This window comes from Megalobrama amblycephala, linkage group LG24 (genome assembly GCF_018812025.1).
Source record: "Megalobrama amblycephala isolate DHTTF-2021 linkage group LG24, ASM1881202v1, whole genome shotgun sequence".
Classification (NCBI taxonomy): domain Eukaryota; kingdom Metazoa; phylum Chordata; class Actinopteri; order Cypriniformes; family Xenocyprididae; genus Megalobrama; species Megalobrama amblycephala.
This window is the reverse complement of record NC_063067.1, coordinates 33594015-33614353: the sequence shown is the minus strand read 5'-3', so window position 1 is coordinate 33614353 and position 20339 is coordinate 33594015. Positions and strand designations below refer to the sequence as shown.

The 20339-nt window shown below is 45.6% G+C and overlaps 1 protein-coding gene across 2 annotated transcripts; it reads right to left on the bottom strand.

Moving 5' to 3' along the window:
- Positions 1–797: 797 nt before the first annotated feature.
- LOC125260656 lies at positions 798–8816 on the bottom strand. 2 transcript variants are annotated; one of them, XR_007183096.1, is made up of 2 exons: positions 1336–8527; positions 798–1064 (listed from the first exon to the last, which is right to left on the bottom strand). XR_007183096.1 is itself a non-coding variant. In XM_048179137.1 (2 exons), the coding sequence occupies exon 2, from the start codon at positions 7856–7858 to the stop codon at positions 1748–1750; it is 6111 nt and encodes a 2036-aa protein (XP_048035094.1). In that variant the 5' UTR covers positions 7859–8319; positions 8591–8816; the 3' UTR covers positions 798–1747. The 2 variants fall into 2 exon arrangements, 1 of the variants encoding a protein (XP_048035094.1); XM_048179137.1 differs by adding an exon at positions 8591–8816 and having other exon boundaries at positions 798–8319.
- Positions 8817–20339: the final 11523 nt, after the last annotated feature.

The following is a 20339-nucleotide window of genomic DNA, read 5'->3' as shown; positions in this document are numbered from 1 at the left end:
CAACAGATGGAATTTAGTTTGGTCCGATTGTAGTTAGTTTAATTGAAGGTAGATATTTTTGCAGTTTGGGATCAAATTAGGTTGATAACCTTTAAGAAAACAGAATAATATACTAAATTATAATAATATACTTAACATCTAATGCACTGTAACAAGTACACACAATATGAACACTTAGTACACTTAATAGTACACATTGTAACTGTATGCACACTAATTCAATATTATTATATACAATATGAATCAGCAAACTTCTGTTACACCATAAACTGTCTCTTCAATACACAAGAAGATATTTATCTAAATATAAATAAACATATATAGGCTAACATTTAGCTCGCTAAACACTTTTCATCCTACCATCAGCATCTCGGGTTGACTCATCACTGACGTGCTTTCCGCTATTTCCGTCTTCTTTCGCTCACAACTCTCTTTAGATGCGGCAAGCTTTTCTTCTAGAAGACACTTGTGCGACAGGACACTCACTGCGTCGCAATTCTTTTAGGATGACTGGTTTTTAAAGTCTTTCCGTGCACTCCGTTTTCAGCACGCGCGCCTCACGAGCTCTCTTCTCCTCCGCGCCTCGTCAGCTGCTTCCGATGATGTTCGCCGATTTCCATAACTTTTTCTCTGATGCAACAGATTCGCCATTCAAAATGTCTCTCCATTCACCCGAGATAAATCTCCAAATTCACTTAAATTACACCCAAGTCATTTCTGACTTTACAATGCAAAGATTTAAGAGAGAGTGAAATGATGAGCATTTCTAGCAAAATAGCATATATTGTCGAGTTAATTTCAGATTTCACACATCAGCCTGCCTCTAACTCGAAAAAGGACTTAGTCAACCACGGACACAAGGATCAACTCAAAAAAAAATGGCTTTACTTCCAGTCTTCAATAAACTTCTTACAGTCCTACTTGTATTGCAGTGTGTTGATTTTTTACATCCATTCACATCCAACAACAATTATCCAACAGATGGAATTTAGTTTGGTCCGATTGTAGTTAGTTTAATTGAAGGTAGATATTTTTGCAGTTTGGGATCAAATTAGGTTGATAACCTTTAAGAAAACAGAATAATATACTAAATTATAATAATATACTTAACATCTAATGCACTGTAACAAGTACACACAATATGAACACTTAGTACACTTAATAGTACACATTGTAACTGTATGCACACTAATTCAATATTATTATATACAATATGAATCAGCAAACTTCTGTTACACCATAAACTGTCTCTTCAATACACAAGAAGATATTTATCTAAATATAAATAAACATATATAGGCTAACATTTAGCTCGCTAAACACTTTTCATCCTACCATCAGCATCTCGGGTTGACTCATCACTGACGTGCTTTCCGCTATTTCCGTCTTCTTTCGCTCACAACTCTCTTTAGATGCGGCAAGCTTTTCTTCTAGAAGACACTTGTGCGACAGGACACTCACTGCGTCGCAATTCTTTTAGGATGACTGGTTTTTAAAGTCTTTCCGTGCACTCCGTTTTCAGCACGCGCGCCTCACGAGCTCTCTTCTCCTCCGCGCCTCGTCAGCTGCTTCCGATGATGTTCGCCGATTTCCATAACTTTTTCTCTGATGCAACAGATTCGCCATTCAAAATGTCTCTCCATTCACCCGAGATAAATCTCCAAATTCACTTAAATTACACCCAAGTCATTTCTGACTTTACACCTCCCACTTGACATCTTTGGTTCTTGAATCCAAGATGTCACACTCAACACTTTTCTTCCACATTCTTGAATTGTTCCTCCACTGGGATCAGTACGACTAACCGCCTGACATCTCTATGAAGAACGGTTGATAGGATTTTGGTGCTTTCACTTTTAGTGATTTTCCTTGTGTCTGTCTTCTCAAGACCCGAGCAGAAGACTGGATGACTCGAGAAAACTCTGACGTCAACATCTCTCACAATACCTTTAGGATCAGCATTCACCTTTATGACTCTGCCTAACTTGTATTGGCTCCTCAAAGCATTCTGGTCCGCGACCCAGACAATGTCTCCTACGGCGACATTCCTTTCTCTTGTATGCCACTTACTCCTTATGAACAGGTTTGGTCCTGCCAGCTGGCTCCACCTTTTCCAGAACTTATTGATTTCTCCTTGGATGACCCTCAGCCTTTTGTACGGGTATCCTTCGAAATCAAAATCGCATGGATCTCCTCTTGGGCTTGCTCTTCCCAATAAAAGAGAGTTCGGTGTAATGTACTCGAGACAATACTCACGGCTTTGTGTTCGTGCGTCTATGGGCCTTTCATTCGCCAAGTTTGCTGCCATACACAAGAAAGTCTGGAATTCTCCCCACGTGAAGACACCTTCACCCCCCAGGTTATGAAGAGATCTCTTTACCACACGAACAGCAGCTTCAGCTGCCCCATTCCTATGGGGTGAATTCGCTGGATGAAACTTCCAGGACCACTCGGTCCCATGTCTCCCGGCTTCCTCTTCAAGTCCTGGTTTCTCTACTCTTCCTAGAAACTCATAGAGATCTTTCAGGGCGGACTGTGCTCCCACGAAGTTTGAGCCTGGATCTGACCACACTTTTTTGGGATGTCCCCTTAAGGCTGTGAACCTCTTATAAGACAACAAGAAACCTTCAGTGGATTGATCACCCACAACATCTGCGTGAATAGCCCTTGAAGCCATGCAACAATACACAATCCCCCAGACCTTCATTCGCACTCTTTTCTTCACTTCATCCTTCACCTCATAGGGACCGAAAAGATCTACTGTGACGAATTCAAAGGGTGCAGCTGGTCCAATTCTTTCAGGCGGGAGATCACTCATGATCTGCTTGCACCTCTTTGCTCGTGCTTTCCTGCAGATTACGCAACTTTCTACGACTCTTTTGGCCAACCTCCGTCCTTTTACTACCCAAGCTACTTTTCTCATCCTCAGAAGAGTCCCGGCAATTTCCTCATGGTTGGCTTCATGAGCTTCATGAGCCAGTAGCAATGATACTCTTGCTTCCATGGGTAATATTGGAACAGTGTTCCTCTCCTTTCCAAAGGCTTCATATCTTCCACCGCATACAAGAAGTCCGTTGTTTTCTTCTTTGAATACAGCCAGTCTGCAGAGTGTGGTCAAAGGAAATGTTGTGCTCTTTTGAGCTGCTAGAAAGAGTGCCTTCAAAACATCCTCTCTTTCTTTCACCGTCAGCACACGCTCACCGACTGGATTTTGTTTTCCATACATTGAACCTCTGTTCCTTGACTCAAGCCATTTCCTCACACTGCGCCACACCCAGCCAATGACTCTTATCAACCTGGACAGACTACTGAACTTCTCAATGTCCACCAATCCTTCGGTGACCAGCTTGCTCAGCATTTCCAGTCGAGATGACTCATCAGCTACTGATACTTCCTTTATCTGACCTCGAGTCACCGCAGCTGAGAAGACTTTCCTCTGGAGCTTGTTGACTCTTTCTCTAGCATCATCAGCGATTTCAGCTGCTGATCTTTTGGGCCACTCCTCCACTGACCTCTTAAGGAATTCCGGTCCATTCTGCCAGATGGAATCTTCGTCAAGATCTTTAGGGCTCGCCCCTCGCGTGATGATATCTGCGATGTTCAGATCCCCAGGAATCCACCACCAGTCACTGGATGCTCCTGTCTTCTGAATCTCTCCGATCCTATTCGCGAAGAAAGTTTGGTATCCATAGCTATCACGCTGGATAGCTCCCAGTACCGTTTGACTATCCACAAGATGGAACCACTTCTCTACTTCAATCCGTCCATGCTTTTCGAAATACTTTCTAAGACGTGTTGCAAAGACTGCACCACAGATTTCAGCCTTAATGGGATCACCCTTCAATTCTAGTGGTGTTAGTTTGGCTTTAGACTCAACCAATCTAACAACCACTCCTTGGCTTGAATTCCACCTGAGATATAATACTGCACCATAAGTTTTGTCACTCCCATCCGAGAACGTGACTCCCCATGGCTTTCCTTTCCAGTCTGCAGGCGTAAGACTTCTGTGGAACTTGACTTTCTGGAGTCGCACATACTCCTCAAATAACTCGATAGCTTCTCCTCGAATTCCTTCTGAGAGCCCCGTGTCCCATGTATGCCTCGTTAGACCTCCGCCTCCAGCTTCCTGGAATGCTTTTCTGACGAGAATCGTACCCTTTTGTTTAGCTGGTGTGATGAGGCCAATTGGGTCATAGAGTCCTGCTACCTGACTCAATAGGTGTCTTCTGGTCAAAGGATTTGGTGTCTTCAGCCTGACTTCCTCTTCAAGGAGATCCTGCTCCGTCCTCAACTTCTTTTTCCTTTTGGAAAAATTAACAGAAGTCATGATATACAACCTATCCTCCTCTGCTAGGTATCCAACTCCCAGGGCCTTATCATCCCCTTCACCCAGCTGGTTAGGAAGTATGATGGTTTTCTCAGGAAACGCTTTGTTTACCCTTTCAGATCCAGACCTCCCACTTTGACCAGACCAGACCCATGCCTTGAGCGAGAATCCACCTGCTTTCAGGATTTCTTCAATTCCCTTCACTATCTCTACCAGTTTCCTCTGATCATTATGAGATGTGAGGATGTCATCAACGTAACTGTCTTCTTCGAGAACTCTTCGCTCCTCCCTCAGGTGAGCAAAGGCTGCCAGACCAGCTGTCTCCCGCATCGCCAGCTGTGCGATACACCCAGCCGGACGATCTCCAATATTAACTCTGGTTATGGCGTATTCCTCTATTTCTCCCTCTGGTGTATCCCTCCAGAGAAATCTATGGAGGTGCATTTCTTGTTCTTCAAGCCATACTGAATTATACATCTTTTTGATGTCTCCCAATGCTCCGAACACTCCTTTTCTGAACCTAAGCAAGACGGCTCGGATAGGATTCAACACATCAGGCCCTTTCAGCAGGAGGTCGTTCATACTCAGCCCCTTAAATTTCTGGCTGCTATTCCACACCAGACGCACAGGCGTGGTGACTGAATGTGGGTTTGGTGCTACTAGGTGACTTACGTACCAAATTGGACCTTTCCACTTATCAAGTGCATCTTTTGTAAGCTTTACTGCTGCACCTCTCTCAACCATATCGTGGACTTGAGCAGTGTAGACTTTCTTCCACTCAGGCACTTTCCCAAGTTGCTTTTCCGTTCTCAGGAAAGTCGACTCCACTCCACTTCGGTTATACGGAAGAGAGGAAGGCTCTTGGATCCATGGGTACCTTGCGTCCCAGTGAGGTTGATCGCTGTGAGAATCCGCTTGCACATAAGTAAGACCCTTTCTTATGATCTCCAGCTCTTTCTCCTCTGCCAGAGTCATCTCTTTTCCCCCTGGCTGACAGTTCCCGCAGCGGCAGCCTCCGCACTTTGGCTCACATGCAGCTCCGATACTATCCCAGCTCCACCACTGAAGAAACTCTCTGCCACTTGCAAGTGTGCTTCCTACATTAGCACAGGCCATTTTGTTTCCTTTAGGGGCCCTGGAGATGTGCATTGGATCACTTTCTCTGAGAACTTCCTTGTACCTGACCGCAGCAGTCCTCATAGAACGTGCAAAGTGTGTCTTCGACTCGTGGGCTGTCATGTTTACTGCCTCAAACAAGTCCGGATGAGCTCCACCCACCATCTTTCCAAGCGGGCTGTCCCATAGAACAAGGTCTCCTACAATTTTCACCCTTTGCGGTGCAAGTTTTCCTTCCCGATGACTAAGAAGAAGTTCTATTTTTTCAGGCCTCCTTAGCTCTGCCAAGTCTACTTCTGGGAAGAACCTTTTCAGTCGCTCTGGACTAACACTCATGTGCACTCTTGCGATTTCTTCCAGACCGTAACAGACTAACTGGTGAGCCCTTTCTGTTCCCACTGGTGTTCTCACTCGAATTCGGAGGAGATACCTCTTGGTTCTCACATGGATAGCCATCTTCCCCACTCCATGAACAACCAGGTTGATTTCTTCACCACTCAATCTAAGCCTGTCGGCAGCTTCATGAGTTATGTAGTTTGTATCGGACGCCAGGTCGATTAGGGTACCGATTTTCTGTCCTGTGTTGGTCGTCACTTCTTTGAGCATCATGATAACTGGTAGCTCTTGGAGTCCATTTTCCTCCAACAGGCCCAACTTCTTGCTTTTGGATCTTTCCATCCTAGCACTGTTGGTAAATGCTTTTTTACACTTTTCTGCCACCTCAGGGGAAAGTTCAGAGAGGAACTCCTCTTGTTCTGCTGTTAATTGGCTTCCCTTCTTCCCCTCTCTGAGGGTGACTCTACCTTTATACTCAGGCTTGGTCTCCCCTCTAGGACAGATGAGGTAGTGATGCTCTACAGAGGATCCACTTCTACAATCCTTACGCCTGCATAGAAATGCGTCCCTACACTTGCTGTCATCTTCATGATGTCCCAGGCACTTCCTGCACACTCCAAGCTTTCTCAGGATCACCTTCTTCTCAGCCAGCTCCAGTTCCTTGAACTTCCTGCAGAAGAAGATTTTCCCCTTGTGCTTCTCAGACCCACACACAATGCAGAGACTTTCAGACGGCACTGTTTTTGTTGATTTAGTGAATGCATGACTTCTTTCTGGCTTTCTTTCTTGCCTTTCCACTTTCTCTGTGACTCTGAGCTGCTCCAGTCTCTCAAGGATCCCTTCCTCCTTCTTCAAGAACTCAAGAAGCTTGTCGAAGTGGTTTTCAGATGTAACATTACTTTCAGGAGCCGACATCAGAGCAAGCCAGTCCCTTTTCATGAACTCAGGAAGTTTACTTTCTATGGATTTGACCACAAGAGGGTTTTTTATGGCCCCTGTGTCTCCAAGATCAGTGAGATCCACTAAAGCCTTCTCCACTGTTTGGATGAGTTCAATCACTCTGCGTGGCTGGTTTCCTCTCATCACAGGAAGTCTTTCTAGCTCCTCCACAATCTCCATTGTGATTGCATACTTGTTTCCATAACGATTTGTTAGAACCCTGAATACATCTTCAGCGGTGTTGTAGGAGGACAGTCTGAGGTCTTTCACAATCCTATCATCTATACTATCCAGCAATTGAATCTTTTTGACTTCTACAGACCCAGAAGGTTCCCCTTGTTGTTGAAGGCTTTCCCAGTCTTTTCTCCAGCGATAGAAGTCTCTTTTGCTTCCGTTGAACATGGGCAAACTTGCTGGTCTCAATTTTACAATTGGTGTGGCTTGAGCTATAAATGGCGTTGCGCTTGGCATCGTTCCTACGATGGGATTTATGCCTGATGCATCTTCTGCAGCCCTCCGCGCTCTAGCGAACTCACCTTTCCTTGCTTCAAGGTCGTTGCTGTTTTCCTTCAACCTGCGTGCACGTCCCTCCAAAACTTTCCTTTCACCATCAGGGGTCCATCTCTCCCAGTTTGATAAAGCTCTTATCGCCTCCTTAACAAGTTTTGTGAGGAAGTCAATTTGCACTTCATAGTTTTCATAATCGTTGCCGTCAACAGCCATACTTGCTACTCGATCGCAGGCTTTCTCCGCCGCAGAGATTGCATCAGTCACTTCGTGCAGTCCATATCTTGACCAAAGATTATCTTGAACAATTCTTTCAACTTCATTAAACTTTGCATCGCACTCACTTGCAGTCTTTCTAATGTCTGCTTCCTGCTGCATTGAAAGAACTACCTCCTCGTCTTTGCTCTCATCAGCTTCCATATCGGCAAGAAGGCCAGTTCTGTAATCATCGTTAATCTCAAAAACCCTCCTTGCAACGAGTGAGAGCTTCTTGAACTCCTCCTTAAGCTCCTCCTCCATTAGCCTGTGAGCTTCTCTGCTAAGGAAGTTAATTTGTCTAGTGAAACTGATTTTTGCAGCAGTCCTTTCTTTTTTAAGCTGCTCAATTGGTTTTCCCACTGCTTCTTCAGCCATTTTCTACTTATCCACCTGACACTTCCACAGCAGCAACAACGTTCAGGTTATTCACTTTCCTGCTCCAATGACACACTGTCTTGAGCTTGGCCGTCCTGCCCTGCCACGAATGTGAAAACCACTGCTGTTATGCTGATCGTCAACTGTGTTAGCAAGTTGTGGCTGTCCCAGTGGTTATCAACTGTCGAGTTAATTTCAGATTTCACACATCAGCCTGCCTCTAACTCGAAAAAGGACTTAGTCAACCACGGACACAAGGATCAACTCAAAAAAAAATGGCTTTACTTCCAGTCTTCAATAAACTTCTTACAGTCCTACTTGTATTGCAGTGTGTTGATTTTTTACATCCATTCACATCCAACAACAATTATCCAACAGATGGAATTTAGTTTGGTCCGATTGTAGTTAGTTTAATTGAAGGTAGATATTTTTGCAGTTTGGGATCAAATTAGGTTGATAACCTTTAAGAAAACAGAATAATATACTAAATTATAATAATATACTTAACATCTAATGCACTGTAACAAGTACACACAATATGAACACTTAGTACACTTAATAGTACACATTGTAACTGTATGCACACTAATTCAATATTATTATATACAATATGAATCAGCAAACTTCTGTTACACCATAAACTGTCTCTTCAATACACAAGAAGATATTTATCTAAATATAAATGAACATATATAGGCTAACATTTAGCTCGCTAAACACTTTTCATCCTACCATCAGCATCTCGGGTTGACTCATCACTGACGTGCTTTCCGCTATTTCCGTCTTCTTTCGCTCACAACTCTCTTTAGATGCGGCAAGCTTTTCTTCTAGAAGACACTTGTGCGACAGGACACTCACTGCGTCGCAATTCTTTTAGGATGACTGGTTTTTAAAGTCTTTCCGTGCACTCCGTTTTCAGCACGCGCGCCTCACGAGCTCTCTTCTCCTCCGCGCCTCGTCAGCTGCTTCCGATGATGTTCGCCGATTTCCATAACTTTTTCCTCTGATGCAACAGATTCGCCATTCAAAATGTCTCTCCATTCACCCGAGATAAATCTCCAAATTCACTTAAATTACACCCAAGTCATTTCTGACTTTACAATGCACTTCAAAAGACCTGACCTGAACGAACCATGAATCATTAATTTAATGCACCAGTTCAGCTTTAGAATCTGGAGGTACTTGCTTGTTGTTTGTCTTTGAATGCAGATTCCCTTGTTGGAAAAGGGGGTAACACTTTACTTGAAGGGGTGTGCATAAGACTGACATGACACCTTCATAATCATGACATGACACGTGTCATGAATATGAAGGAGGTTTTATGAATGTTTATGACAACTGTCATTAAGTGTCATTCGCTCAATTATGTCATTTTTAATGCAAAGATGACATTGTTTGAGATGTCCGAGTTATGACAACTTGACATAAACCAATACATCATAACCTGTCAGTGTCTTTGTCATGACAACTTGACATCATTTAGCTTTATGGGCTTAACATTACATTAAACTGTCATGTGGTTGGTTTTGACATGAGGCCATTATAATAGTGTCATAAATATGTATCTTGAGCTCAAGTACAGTGGTACAAATTGAACTTGTCATTAAAATGTCATTAAGTGACAATACTCTGACAAATAATTTTATAACAGCGTCATGACTATTTTTCATTTCATGTTTATTTTTATTTTATTTATTTTTTTTAAGTTTCCTCCAACAGAAGGTCAGATAATAGACAATTTCAAATTTCGTAAAAAAGATGACACTGTTATAAAATAATGGTAACACTTTATTTTAGGGTCTTTTAACTAGTTGCTTATTACTATTAGCATTCATATGGCTAAAATATTGGCTATTTATTAGTACTTATAACGCACATATTAATGCCTTATTCTGCATGATCTTATTCTACATTATTAATCCTACCCAATACCTAAAGCTAACAATTAACTATAATAAGCAGTAAATTAAGAGTTTATTGAGGGAAAAGTCATAGTTAATTCGTTTATATATGTGTTCCCTATACTGAAGTGTTACCAAAATAATGTAATGTAATGTTAACCCATAAAGCTAATTAGTTTTTTTTTTTTAAGTTTGATAATTAATCTGCTATGTCATGTTTATGACAGGTTATGATGTTTTGCTAATGTCAAGTTGTCATGACAAAGACACTGACAGGTTATGATGTATTGGTTTATGTCAAGTTGTCGTAAAAAAAGACATCTCAAACAATGTCATCTTTGCATTAAAAATGACATAATTCAGCGAATGACACTTAATGACAGTTGTCATAAACATTGCATAAAACCTCCTTCATATTCATGACACGTGTCATGTCAAGATTATGAAGGTGTCATGTCAGTCTTATGCACACCCCTTCAAGTAAAGTGTTACCAAGTTAAAGTAAAAGAAAAGGAAAGTGAGTAAGAAATTGGATGGCTTGAATGAGCTGCTTGTCTGTCCTTTGTCATCTGTCCTTCATCTTAAGTCATATTCTTCCTTGTTCAAAGATTAGTTACTTCTAAATTAAGATTTAGTGATCTGATGATTTAAACTTAGGTGTTTGTCCCACCTCTGTGAGGAGTTCTGGACAATCCAGTATCATTTTGTTTCAAAAGTGGCCCAATCATAAAATCAGTGTTATCTCCAGGCCTCTTGAATTGACAGCTTAGACATGATTTCTATTAAATGGAATATGATACATTTTACAGAGATTTCATTAAAGCCATGATTTGAATGGAAAATAGAGATTTAAATACATATCAAACAAGAAATACTTTCATTCAAGCATTCAATAGCTATACAGTTACATGAGTTGTGGGTGCTCTAAAACATGGTCACATGTAGCATGTGTAGACATGATATAAAATTTATGCAGTTAAAAGATGTTTGATAAGTCCGTTTCAAGTTGTTTGGAACAACAGAGAAACAGGCCTGCAATGTCTCCCTATCTCTTTTGATCTGGAGATCAAAGACTCTTTATCTTCTTGGGCTTAAATTGTGTTGTCTTTTCAACCATTTGGTTTCTACAAGTGGCTTAAAGTTTATTTCAAAGGTCAGGAAGCATGGGTGCCATAAAAGTACCTAGCAGGGGGTTGTTCTGTAGACAGACGAGACCCGAAAATTAGGTTCTCTGAGCTTGGGTCCTGCAAAGTTTTATTTGGGCCTCTAGAATTATGTTTTGAAAGAATCATCTGAATGCTTGTGTATATATGTAGATACCTCTGCAACACATCAGTATTACTAGAATCTTTAAAGGGTCATGAAACCCCCCTGTTTTACCCTGGTTGTTCACACCTCAAAGCTCAAAAAAGTCTGTTAAAATGGGTGTGTAAAGCTCTGGAAAAGTGGGAGTGTAGAGGGGAGAGAACAACCAATGAAGCACAAACATAGAACACACTCATTATACATAATAATGAATATTAATATATGAGCACGGAGAGAATGACAACAAACTCCCAAGCACAAGGGAGAAATGCGAAAGAATATTTAATAGGGCTAATAATAGGCTACTTTGATTACGTTTACGAGCACTGCAGTCTCAAAATCAGTCTTTTGTCTGTTAGAATAATCGTGTCGTCGCGTTCATATAGGCTACACCACTGTATCAGTGTCCAGTTTGCACATATAATTCATTTGAAGAAGACTTGATGAAGTATGTGTGCAATAACTACACCGTGCTGGTTAATGTTTGGTGCAGGAGAATGTGTGAAATAAAAACTTTAAAGTGTTATTAAAACTTTTAGTGTTATTAAACTCATCGCGGAGCTCCGCGCTGAAACCGATCACATGCGCGCTCCGCGTGTATATCATAACAGTCGTATTTTTCATGTGTTCGTATTCAAACTCCAGCTCTGACCACATCGTGATCAAAATACAAACAACACTCATGTGCTGCTGTGCTGAGGGAAACATACACACGGCTCGTGTGTTTGAACGCAGTGTAGGAAATCAACCCAAATAATTAATCAAAAATAATTAAATCACACTGAGTAAAAACCGGATTAATAAAGCAAATGATTCAGAATCAATATTTCAATACTTTATCAATTATTCGTCCACCGAGAAATTGAGCTTAAAGTATTTTACCAATTCTGGACAAAATATTATCCCGTGGCCACTGAAATAATATTTTGTTATGATTATTAATTATGATTATGATCAAGGTAGCATGATCTTTGTTTAAGGCAGCAATTTGGTAAGCACAGCACAAGACACTCGTATGTATGAAAAATCAAACAAGACTTTATTGTACTAAATCTACCACGCACAAACTAATCTAACGAAAAACATATATTCACACACACACACACACACACACACACACACACACACACATTCATTCAGTTACAGGGAAATGGATGAGATTATTGTTTGGAGGTGAATGAATTCCCCAATTGTTTAGCTTTTAGCAAGTTTCTCTGACTGTAACCTGAGAGAATTAATACACTAGCAATTCAACAACAGTTTCATTTGCTTAATAAAATTGCACCAGCTCAGCAAAATTAGGAGACCTGTGCTACTTGCGTTGGCTGCTCCTTTAAACGCATGTTCCCTTCGTGACGGAGTTGAAGGAAGGGGCATGGCTCGGTCAAGAGTTCTGAAGGACGACGTCCGTGGGGAAATAGTTGGCTTTGCAGAAAATGGATTCTTCGTTGTCTCTCTGCGTCTCAAGGAGTTGCTGGAAACAAAGAACTTTTGGCGAGTCCTCGTCTGCGAAGTTCAACGAAGGTTCTTGCAGGGGTTTGAGTGAGTCTTGAAGTGGTTTGACTTGCAGGCAGGACGATGTTCGGTCCGCCGCCTCAGCGAAGTCGAAGTACAAGCGAAAGCAAAAAGCCAAAGCAAAAGCCAAAAAAGGAAAAGCAAAAGCCATTTCACAATGCGCGGTATAGAGGGTATGCACGTGACGTCACCGCCGACCTGTTACAACTGCGGTCACGGCCACTGAGTGGCAAAAGACTGAAGGGGCTCGCACACCTGACACGAAGCTCAGCGCCTCGCCACGTCTTTAAAATTCGAACGCATTGTTTTCTATGAGTGTAACTTGCGCGCACCGGCGGCGACATTCGGCGCCTGTTCGCGGCGCCCAGCTACGCCTCAGAAAAAAATATAAAACAATGCGTTCGAATTTGAAAGACGTGTCGCGGCGCTGAGCTTCGCGTCCAGTGTGCGAGCCCCTTGATTGGCAATATTGGTTTTTCGCGAAAAACACACAAAATACATCCAAAACGGGAAAAAGCTTTGTGATTGACTGTCCAAATAGCTTTGATACAAACCCTGAGGTATATATTTAAAGACTACAGAAAGCAACAGGGAAAAAAGCAAATGGATCACTGCAATTCACAGAAACAGCTGGACTCCAGGCAGAGAAACATGGATTTGCAGTTATCATTTTGTGTCAAATTGTTGGATTTTGAGGTAAAAGCCAAACCGTATTGCATTGTTATATATTAGTTTGACAACTCATCAATTAAATATTTTCCATCTTATATTCTGCATAATTGGGTGTTTTTCAATAAACAACACTGACAAAAACTACACTATAAAACTATATATGTTTTAGGGCTGAACAACATGACGATATAACATTGATATAAGTGATTACGCGGATTTAAACCTACCTATATTGTAATTATATAAAATATTCACAGGCAGATTTGCTTTATGTATTTCCCCGCCGTCGAAATCGGGCACATATAAATGTCAGGAAACACGACTCCAGGCTGCATGTCAATATCAATGGATTAGGTTTATTTGACAAGTTGTAAAGAACACATTCAATTCCAATCTTTAGTGTAATTCGTTAGTTTTACTCGCGTTTTCGCAGTTTCCTCTACTAAATCCAGTCACGCACCAGGTTCTTTTGCCACTCAGCCCAGCTGAGGGAGCGCGCTTTCGGCGGGAAAGTGACGTCGATGCATACCCTCTATTGAGTTTTGAACGGCTTGTTGGTTCCGCCTTTCCGATTGTTTTAGCCAATCAGGTCCTGTTTTGGGCGGGGTCCAACGCCCAGTTCTCCTGTCCTTGTATGCAATTAGCATACTGTCCTTACAGTCCTTTGTTCCCATTCAGTCGGTCACGTTCGACGTACGTCGGACAGACCGACGAATAGGAATCTCGCCAGAGAGGCCAATCTACTTCGAGTGTAACTAAAACGAGCCAATGCACATTGGCATGCAATCATCTGCATCAGCTGCTCGCCTCGCAGCGCGGGTATATAATGAGCAGCAGGTGCGTTGCATCTTCAGCTTTTCGCTTCGGAGCCGAACTACTGAGACAAACACGGTAGTTTCTACGTGCGAGTGTTTTGAAGACGGACTTCAACGAGCCAGCTCTCTCTCTGACTGCTCTTCTCGTCCGGTGCAGGAGGAACAGCACAGCAGCGGGGCCGATTTCATTTCTCTTCTTTGCTTTAGTTTTTGCCTTTTTTTAATTTGAGCAAAAAAGCTGTGTTTCAGCTGTGAAGGCCGTTTTCACGGCTGGTGACGGTGCGCTTTAGAGCGCTAAAAGGCTGTTCTGACAGCTGGTAAGAGCAGCGCCTACAAAGAGAGAGCACACGACAGGCTGCACATTCCCTGTCTGTGTTGCAGCGGCTTTCCCCTGCGTGCTTCGGCACTGAGAGAGTTAGTCCCTGAAAGAGTTAGTCCCTGAAAGAGCTTACACGAGTAGTTCGCGTCTTTTTAAAGATGTCGTTCTACTTGTGTGCTGCTGGATGCGGTCGTTGCCTAGCGCCTCGGGATGGTCACCAATGCTGTATCGCGTGCTTGGGCTTAAGGCACGCTGAGGCGGCGTTTGTGGACGAGTCATGTACCCATTGTGGGAAGATGACCGTCGCGGAGTTGCGGTCTAGACTCCAGTTCCTGCAAAGGGGCGGAGTCCCGGTGCCGCTGCCTCGTTCCAATCCTCCCCAGAGGGTTGCGTCGGGCAGCGGCACTGGTGACCTGAGGATTACGGTGAGCGCGTTTCCTTTGGGGAACCAACCCCCTAGGAACCCTCACCCCTCCTGCACTCCGCAGCCAGTAGAGCTGCCGGGGGAGCGCGGTGGACCGCCCCAGAGATGTGTACCATCCGTATCCTTCGGAGATCCCCAAGACGACCGGATGTCGATCGCTGCATCGGAGGGTGAGCCTGACGCTTCCGGGGATGACGATTCGGCGCAGCTGCCTCCTTCAAGAGTGACAACTGTGCCCAATTCAGACCTGGAAATGATGGCTATGCTTTCCCGGGCCGCCAACAGGGTCAGGCTTGTGTGGAATCCTCCACCGTGTCCCGAACCCTCGAGGTTGGATGATTGGTATCTCGGGGTGGCAAGGGCTGGTTCTCAGCCCCCCACCCCAGTGCCTTTCTTCCCGGAGGTGCATGAAGAGCTCACTGGCACGTGGACGGCACCTTTTACTGCCCGAAACCGTGTCGGTGGGTCCTCCTCCCTCACCACCCTTGACGGCGGGGCAGCGAAGGGTTATACGCGCATACCCCCTGTGGAGCGGGCCGTTGCTATGCAACTGTGCCCTAACTCCACCTGGCGGGGGGAGCCGTCTCTCCCTTCCCGGGCCTGTAAGTACTCGTCGGATCTTACCGGCAAGGCTTACCAGGCCTGTGGGGAAGCTGCCTCTGCCCTACACACTATGGCGTTGTTGCAGGTCCATCAGGCCAAGGCACTGAAGGATCTGCACGAGGGTGGCCATGACCCACAGGTTCTTCAGGAACTTCGTGCCGCGACGGACCTCGCGCTTCGTGCGACGAAGGTCACGGCACGGTCAGTGGGTCGTGCGATGTCCACACTTGTGGTCCAGGAGCGCCATCTCTGGCTGTGTCTTGCGGACATGAGGGATACCGACAAAGTCAGGTTCCTTAATTCCCCCGTGTCCCAGACCGGCCTCTTCGGCGACGCGGTCGAGAACTTCGCCCAACAGTTCTCGGCTGTACAGAAGCAGTCTGAGGCCATCAGTCACATCCTGCCGAGGCGGTCAGCTGCTGCTCCACCACCGCCCGCAGCACCTCAGACTGCCCGTCGATGAGGGCGCCCCCCTGCGGCCGTGCCCCAGCAGCAGCAGCCTCCAGCTAAGCGGCGCCGTGGAGCCGGTCGCGGTCGAGGCGCCCAGCCCGTCCCAAGGCCAAGTCCAAGCGGCCCTAGGACGGGCGACCCGGAGATGGATGGGACTGCTCTACAGGAGGTGGTGACCGCACCGCTCCTTCCCCCGGAGGAGGGCCGGGTGGAGAATCTTTTGTTTCCTTCTGTTTTTGTTCCGCCGCTCAACAGCCAGCGGTACCCAAATTCTCAATAAAAGAGCAGTTTCCTCTATCTCCGGGTCCGAAGAGGGCTCGGAGAGCAGTGGGAGGGCAAGAACCTCACCACTCTCATCCCCCTTTTCTGTCGCCAGCGGACAGCAGCGAGCAGCAGGCGGTCAAAGCCTCGACTGCTCTCTCTGTCCACCCGTGGAAGCCTGGTTAGCGCTCACCAGTCCGTCTCGCTGGCTCATTCGGACCATCAGGCTCGGCTATGCGATTCAGTTCGCCCGGCGTCCCCCCCAGGTTCAGGGGTGTCCACTTCACTGTAGTGAAAGATGTCGATGCCCCTGTCTTGCGTGCGGAGATCGCAGTCCTACTGGCGAAGGATGCGATAAAGCCGGTCCCTCCAGCCCTTATGAGGTCAGGGTTCTACAGTCCCTACTTCATTGTACCCAAGAAAAGTGGCAGGTTACGACCAATCCTGGATCTGCGAGTCTTGAATCGGAGCCTTCACAAGCTACCGTTCAAGATGCTCACACAAAAATGCATCTTCGAATGCGTCCGTCCCCGGGATTGGTTTGCAGCAATCGACCTGAAGGACGCGTACTTTCATGTCTCGATCCTTCCGCGACACAGGCCATTCCTGCGGTTCGTGTTCGAAGGTCAAGCATATCAGTACAGAGTCCTAACCTTCGGGCTGGCCCTGTCTCCCCGCGTCTTTACGAAGGTCGTGGAGGGAGCCCTTGTTCCCATGAGAGAACAGGGTGTTCGCATTCTCAACTATCTCGACGACTGGCTCATTCTAGCACAGTCTCGGGATCAGTTGTGCGAACACAGGGATTTGGTGCTCAGACACCTCAGCCAGTTGGGGCTTCAGGTCAACTGGGAAAAGAGCAAACTCGCCCCGGTGCAGAGGATCTCTTTTCTCGGTATGGAGTTGGATTCGGTCGAACAGATAGCATGCCTCACAGAGGAACGTGCTCAGTCGGTGTTGAACATGCAGTGTCAGGGGTTTGGACGGGACCCCATCTGCATTGGCACATCAATTGCCTCGAGTTGCTAGCAGTACGTCTTGCTCTGAGCCGCCTCAAAGGGCCACTACGGGGCAAGCATGTACTGGTCCGTACGGACAACACTGCGACCGTTGCATACATCAACCGTCAAGGTGGTCTACGCTCCCGTCGCATGTCGCAACTCGCCCGCCATCTCCTCCTGTGGAGTCGGAAGCATCTGAGGTCGCTTCTCACCATTCATGTTCCCGGTGTGCTCAACCGTGTGGCCGACGAGCTATCACGAGCTGCGCTGCCAGGAGAGTGGCGACTCCACCCCCAGGTGGTTCAGCTGATCTGGAGAGAGTTTGGAGAGGCTCAGGTAGACCTGTTTGCCTCACCAGAAACCTCCCACTGCCAGTTGTTTTACTCTCTGACCGGGGGAACACTCGGGACAGACGCACTGGCACACAGCTGGCCCCGGGGCCTGCGCAAATATGCGTTTCCCCCAGTGAGCCTACTTGCACAGACTCTGTGCAAAGTCAGGGAGGACGAGGAGCAGGTCTTGCTAGTTGCGCCTTACTGGCCCAACCGGACCTGGTTCCCAGAACTCTCACTCCTCGCAACAGCCCCTCCCTGGCCCATTCCTCTGAGGAAAGACCTTCTTTCTCAGAGACGGGGCACTCTTTGGCACCCGCGTCCAGACCTCTGGAAACTCCATGTCTGGTCCCTGGACGGGACGCGGAGGTTCTAGGTGACTTACCCCCCGAGGTACTTAACACCATCACTTCGGCTCGTGCACTGTCTACGCCTCGAAGTGGAACCTGTTCGTCGAGTGGTGCTCTTCTCGCCGAGAAGACCCCCGAAGATGCTCGATCGGTGCATCGTGCTTTCCTTCTTGCAGCAAGGGTTGTAGCGTAGGCTGTCCCCCTCCACCCTCAAAGTCCATTCTGCTGCTATCTCCGCTTACCACGACCACATAGATGGCAAATCTGTTGGTCAGCACGACCTGGTCGTCAGGTTCCTTAGGGGGGCGAGACGGTTAAATCCTCCTCGTCCCCCCTCCATACCCTCTTGGGACCTCGCTCTGGTGCTAAGAGCACTTCAGATTGCTCCCTTTGAGCCTTTGCAATCGGCAGATTTAAAGATTCTGTCTATGAAGACTTTGCTGCTGGTTGCATTGCCCTCCATCAAGAGGGTAGGGGACCTGCAGTCATTTTCGGTCGACGAATCGTGCCTGGCCCTAGCCCTACAGGGTTAGTCCATATGTACTTCTCCACATAACTCCTTTGGGGAAGGATGTGGCTTCCGCAGCGTTCCTTTCAAACGAAAGGTTACGCTTTCCCAGCATTATCCAATAGTCTCACTGAATGGGTTTGGGAACAACAGTGATCGACCCTCTCTGTGTGTCAGCCCTGTCCCACCGTCCGCAGGCAAGAGGGTTCAGGCGGCTTACAACAGAGCGCTGGAGGAGGGCAGCTCCTGTGGCGCTTTGGTAGGGATTCCTATTCGTCGGTCTGTCCGACGTACGTCGAACGTGACCGACTGAATGGGAACGTCTCGGTTACAAAGGTAACCCTCGTTCCCTGAAGGAGGGAACGGAGACGTACGTCCCGTCGCCACAGTTGTTGTCCTGCTGTGCTGCCGCCTGCTTAGTTCGGATCCTCAGCGAAAACCTAAAGATGCAATGCACCTGCTGCTCATTATATACCCGCGCTGCGAGGCGAGCAGCTGATGCAGATGATTGCATGCCAATGTGCATTGGCTCGTTTTAGTTACACTCGAAGTAGATTGGCCTCTCTGGCGAGATTCCTATTCGTCGGTCTGTCCGACGTACGTCTCCGTTCCCTCCTTCAGGGAACGAGGGTTACCTTTGTAACCGAGACGTTCTCAAACTTAGGGATTTTGGTCAGAACTTTGAGAATTTAATATTGCTGATTCAAAAGTCATACATCTTACATAAATCAATTTTGCACCAAAATACTGGAAAGCATTCATCCATCACAACCATACCAAACAGTACACACTTTCTGTAATAGAGGTAGATTTTCTTCAAATTTACCAGTAATCAATATTTAAAACACACAGAAAGAATTACATGCGTTCCATGAACAACATAAAACATACTTAATACATATGACATGTTAGAGACTGCTTTTTGGTGATAAGTTCATATCTCTAGCAGTATTTTTCTAAATTGTCTCTGTTGAACTTTGGAATGTCTTTTGAAATGCAAAGCTGGGCAGAGGGAAAGTTTCTTGTGGGTGATTCCCATGGTGCCCTGCTGTGATCTTCACCTCGAGATGTATCGCAGGTCTAGGTTTTCCTGATAACAGTGGGAATTTACGCCTTGTATCTTGGACTTTGTTGATCCATCTGTTCCTTCGTCAGCAAAGTGAGAGATAGTCTTTTTGATCTGTCCCTTCAGTAAATGGTCTCCAAATGGTGGCGATTGGAGAACAGGATCTTTCAGCAATATTGTGATTCATGTAGGTCTTGGTGAGGGAATGAGTTGATTCTCTTTGATCTTTTGAATGTGGAGTGTTTTGGTCATTTAATGTGCTTCGTTCAGTAATAATCCTACAGCAGCTACAGCAGGCAGAGGTGAATGAGCCGCACTTTTGTGACATTTGAATTCTCTGCTGTAATGCGATCTCATGCGAAGATATTTTCCATTTGTGCTGGTATATTACAGCAAAACAATCCACATGCACACAAACCTCTGCTCTGGTCACGTCGCAGGAAAACTCATTGTGTTGTAGCACTGAGGAAACGAACACCAACGATATGTCTCTGAATGACAAGAGACAGAGGCGAGAGAAGTGATACTTCCTCATGCATAATACCGCAATTATAATCTTATGCATACTACAGCGCAGTGATTGGATTGAATGTGCTTTAAGTCATTCATAAATGCAGAAACTATTGACGTCAGCATGTTCGACCAGCACATACTTGGAGCCAACCAGCACTCCGGATCTTGCCGGTGGTACACGATGACGTCAGATTTTGTGACGTTGCTCCAACTCAGCTTTTCAAACCAGAAGTTAGAAATCGATCTGAAAAGATCTTAAGATTAATGAGTACCTTTAGTGTTTTCAATGGTGTGCAGCCTATACATATCTGTTCACAGCTCAGAAAATGTGTTCTGGGGTTTCATGACCCTTTCATAGTTTCTTCTTCAACAACTCAGCCAGTTTAATCATGCTCAAAGACAAGAGCCATAAACTCCCCCACAAAGGAAGTTCCTGCTACAGAAATTCC

Bases quoted from the DNA above. Each gene is read 5' to 3' on its own strand.
- LOC125260656 (XM_048179137.1), bottom strand. From the start codon at position 7,858: ATGGCTGAAGAAGCAGTGGGAAAACCAATTGAGCAGCTTAAAAAAGAA.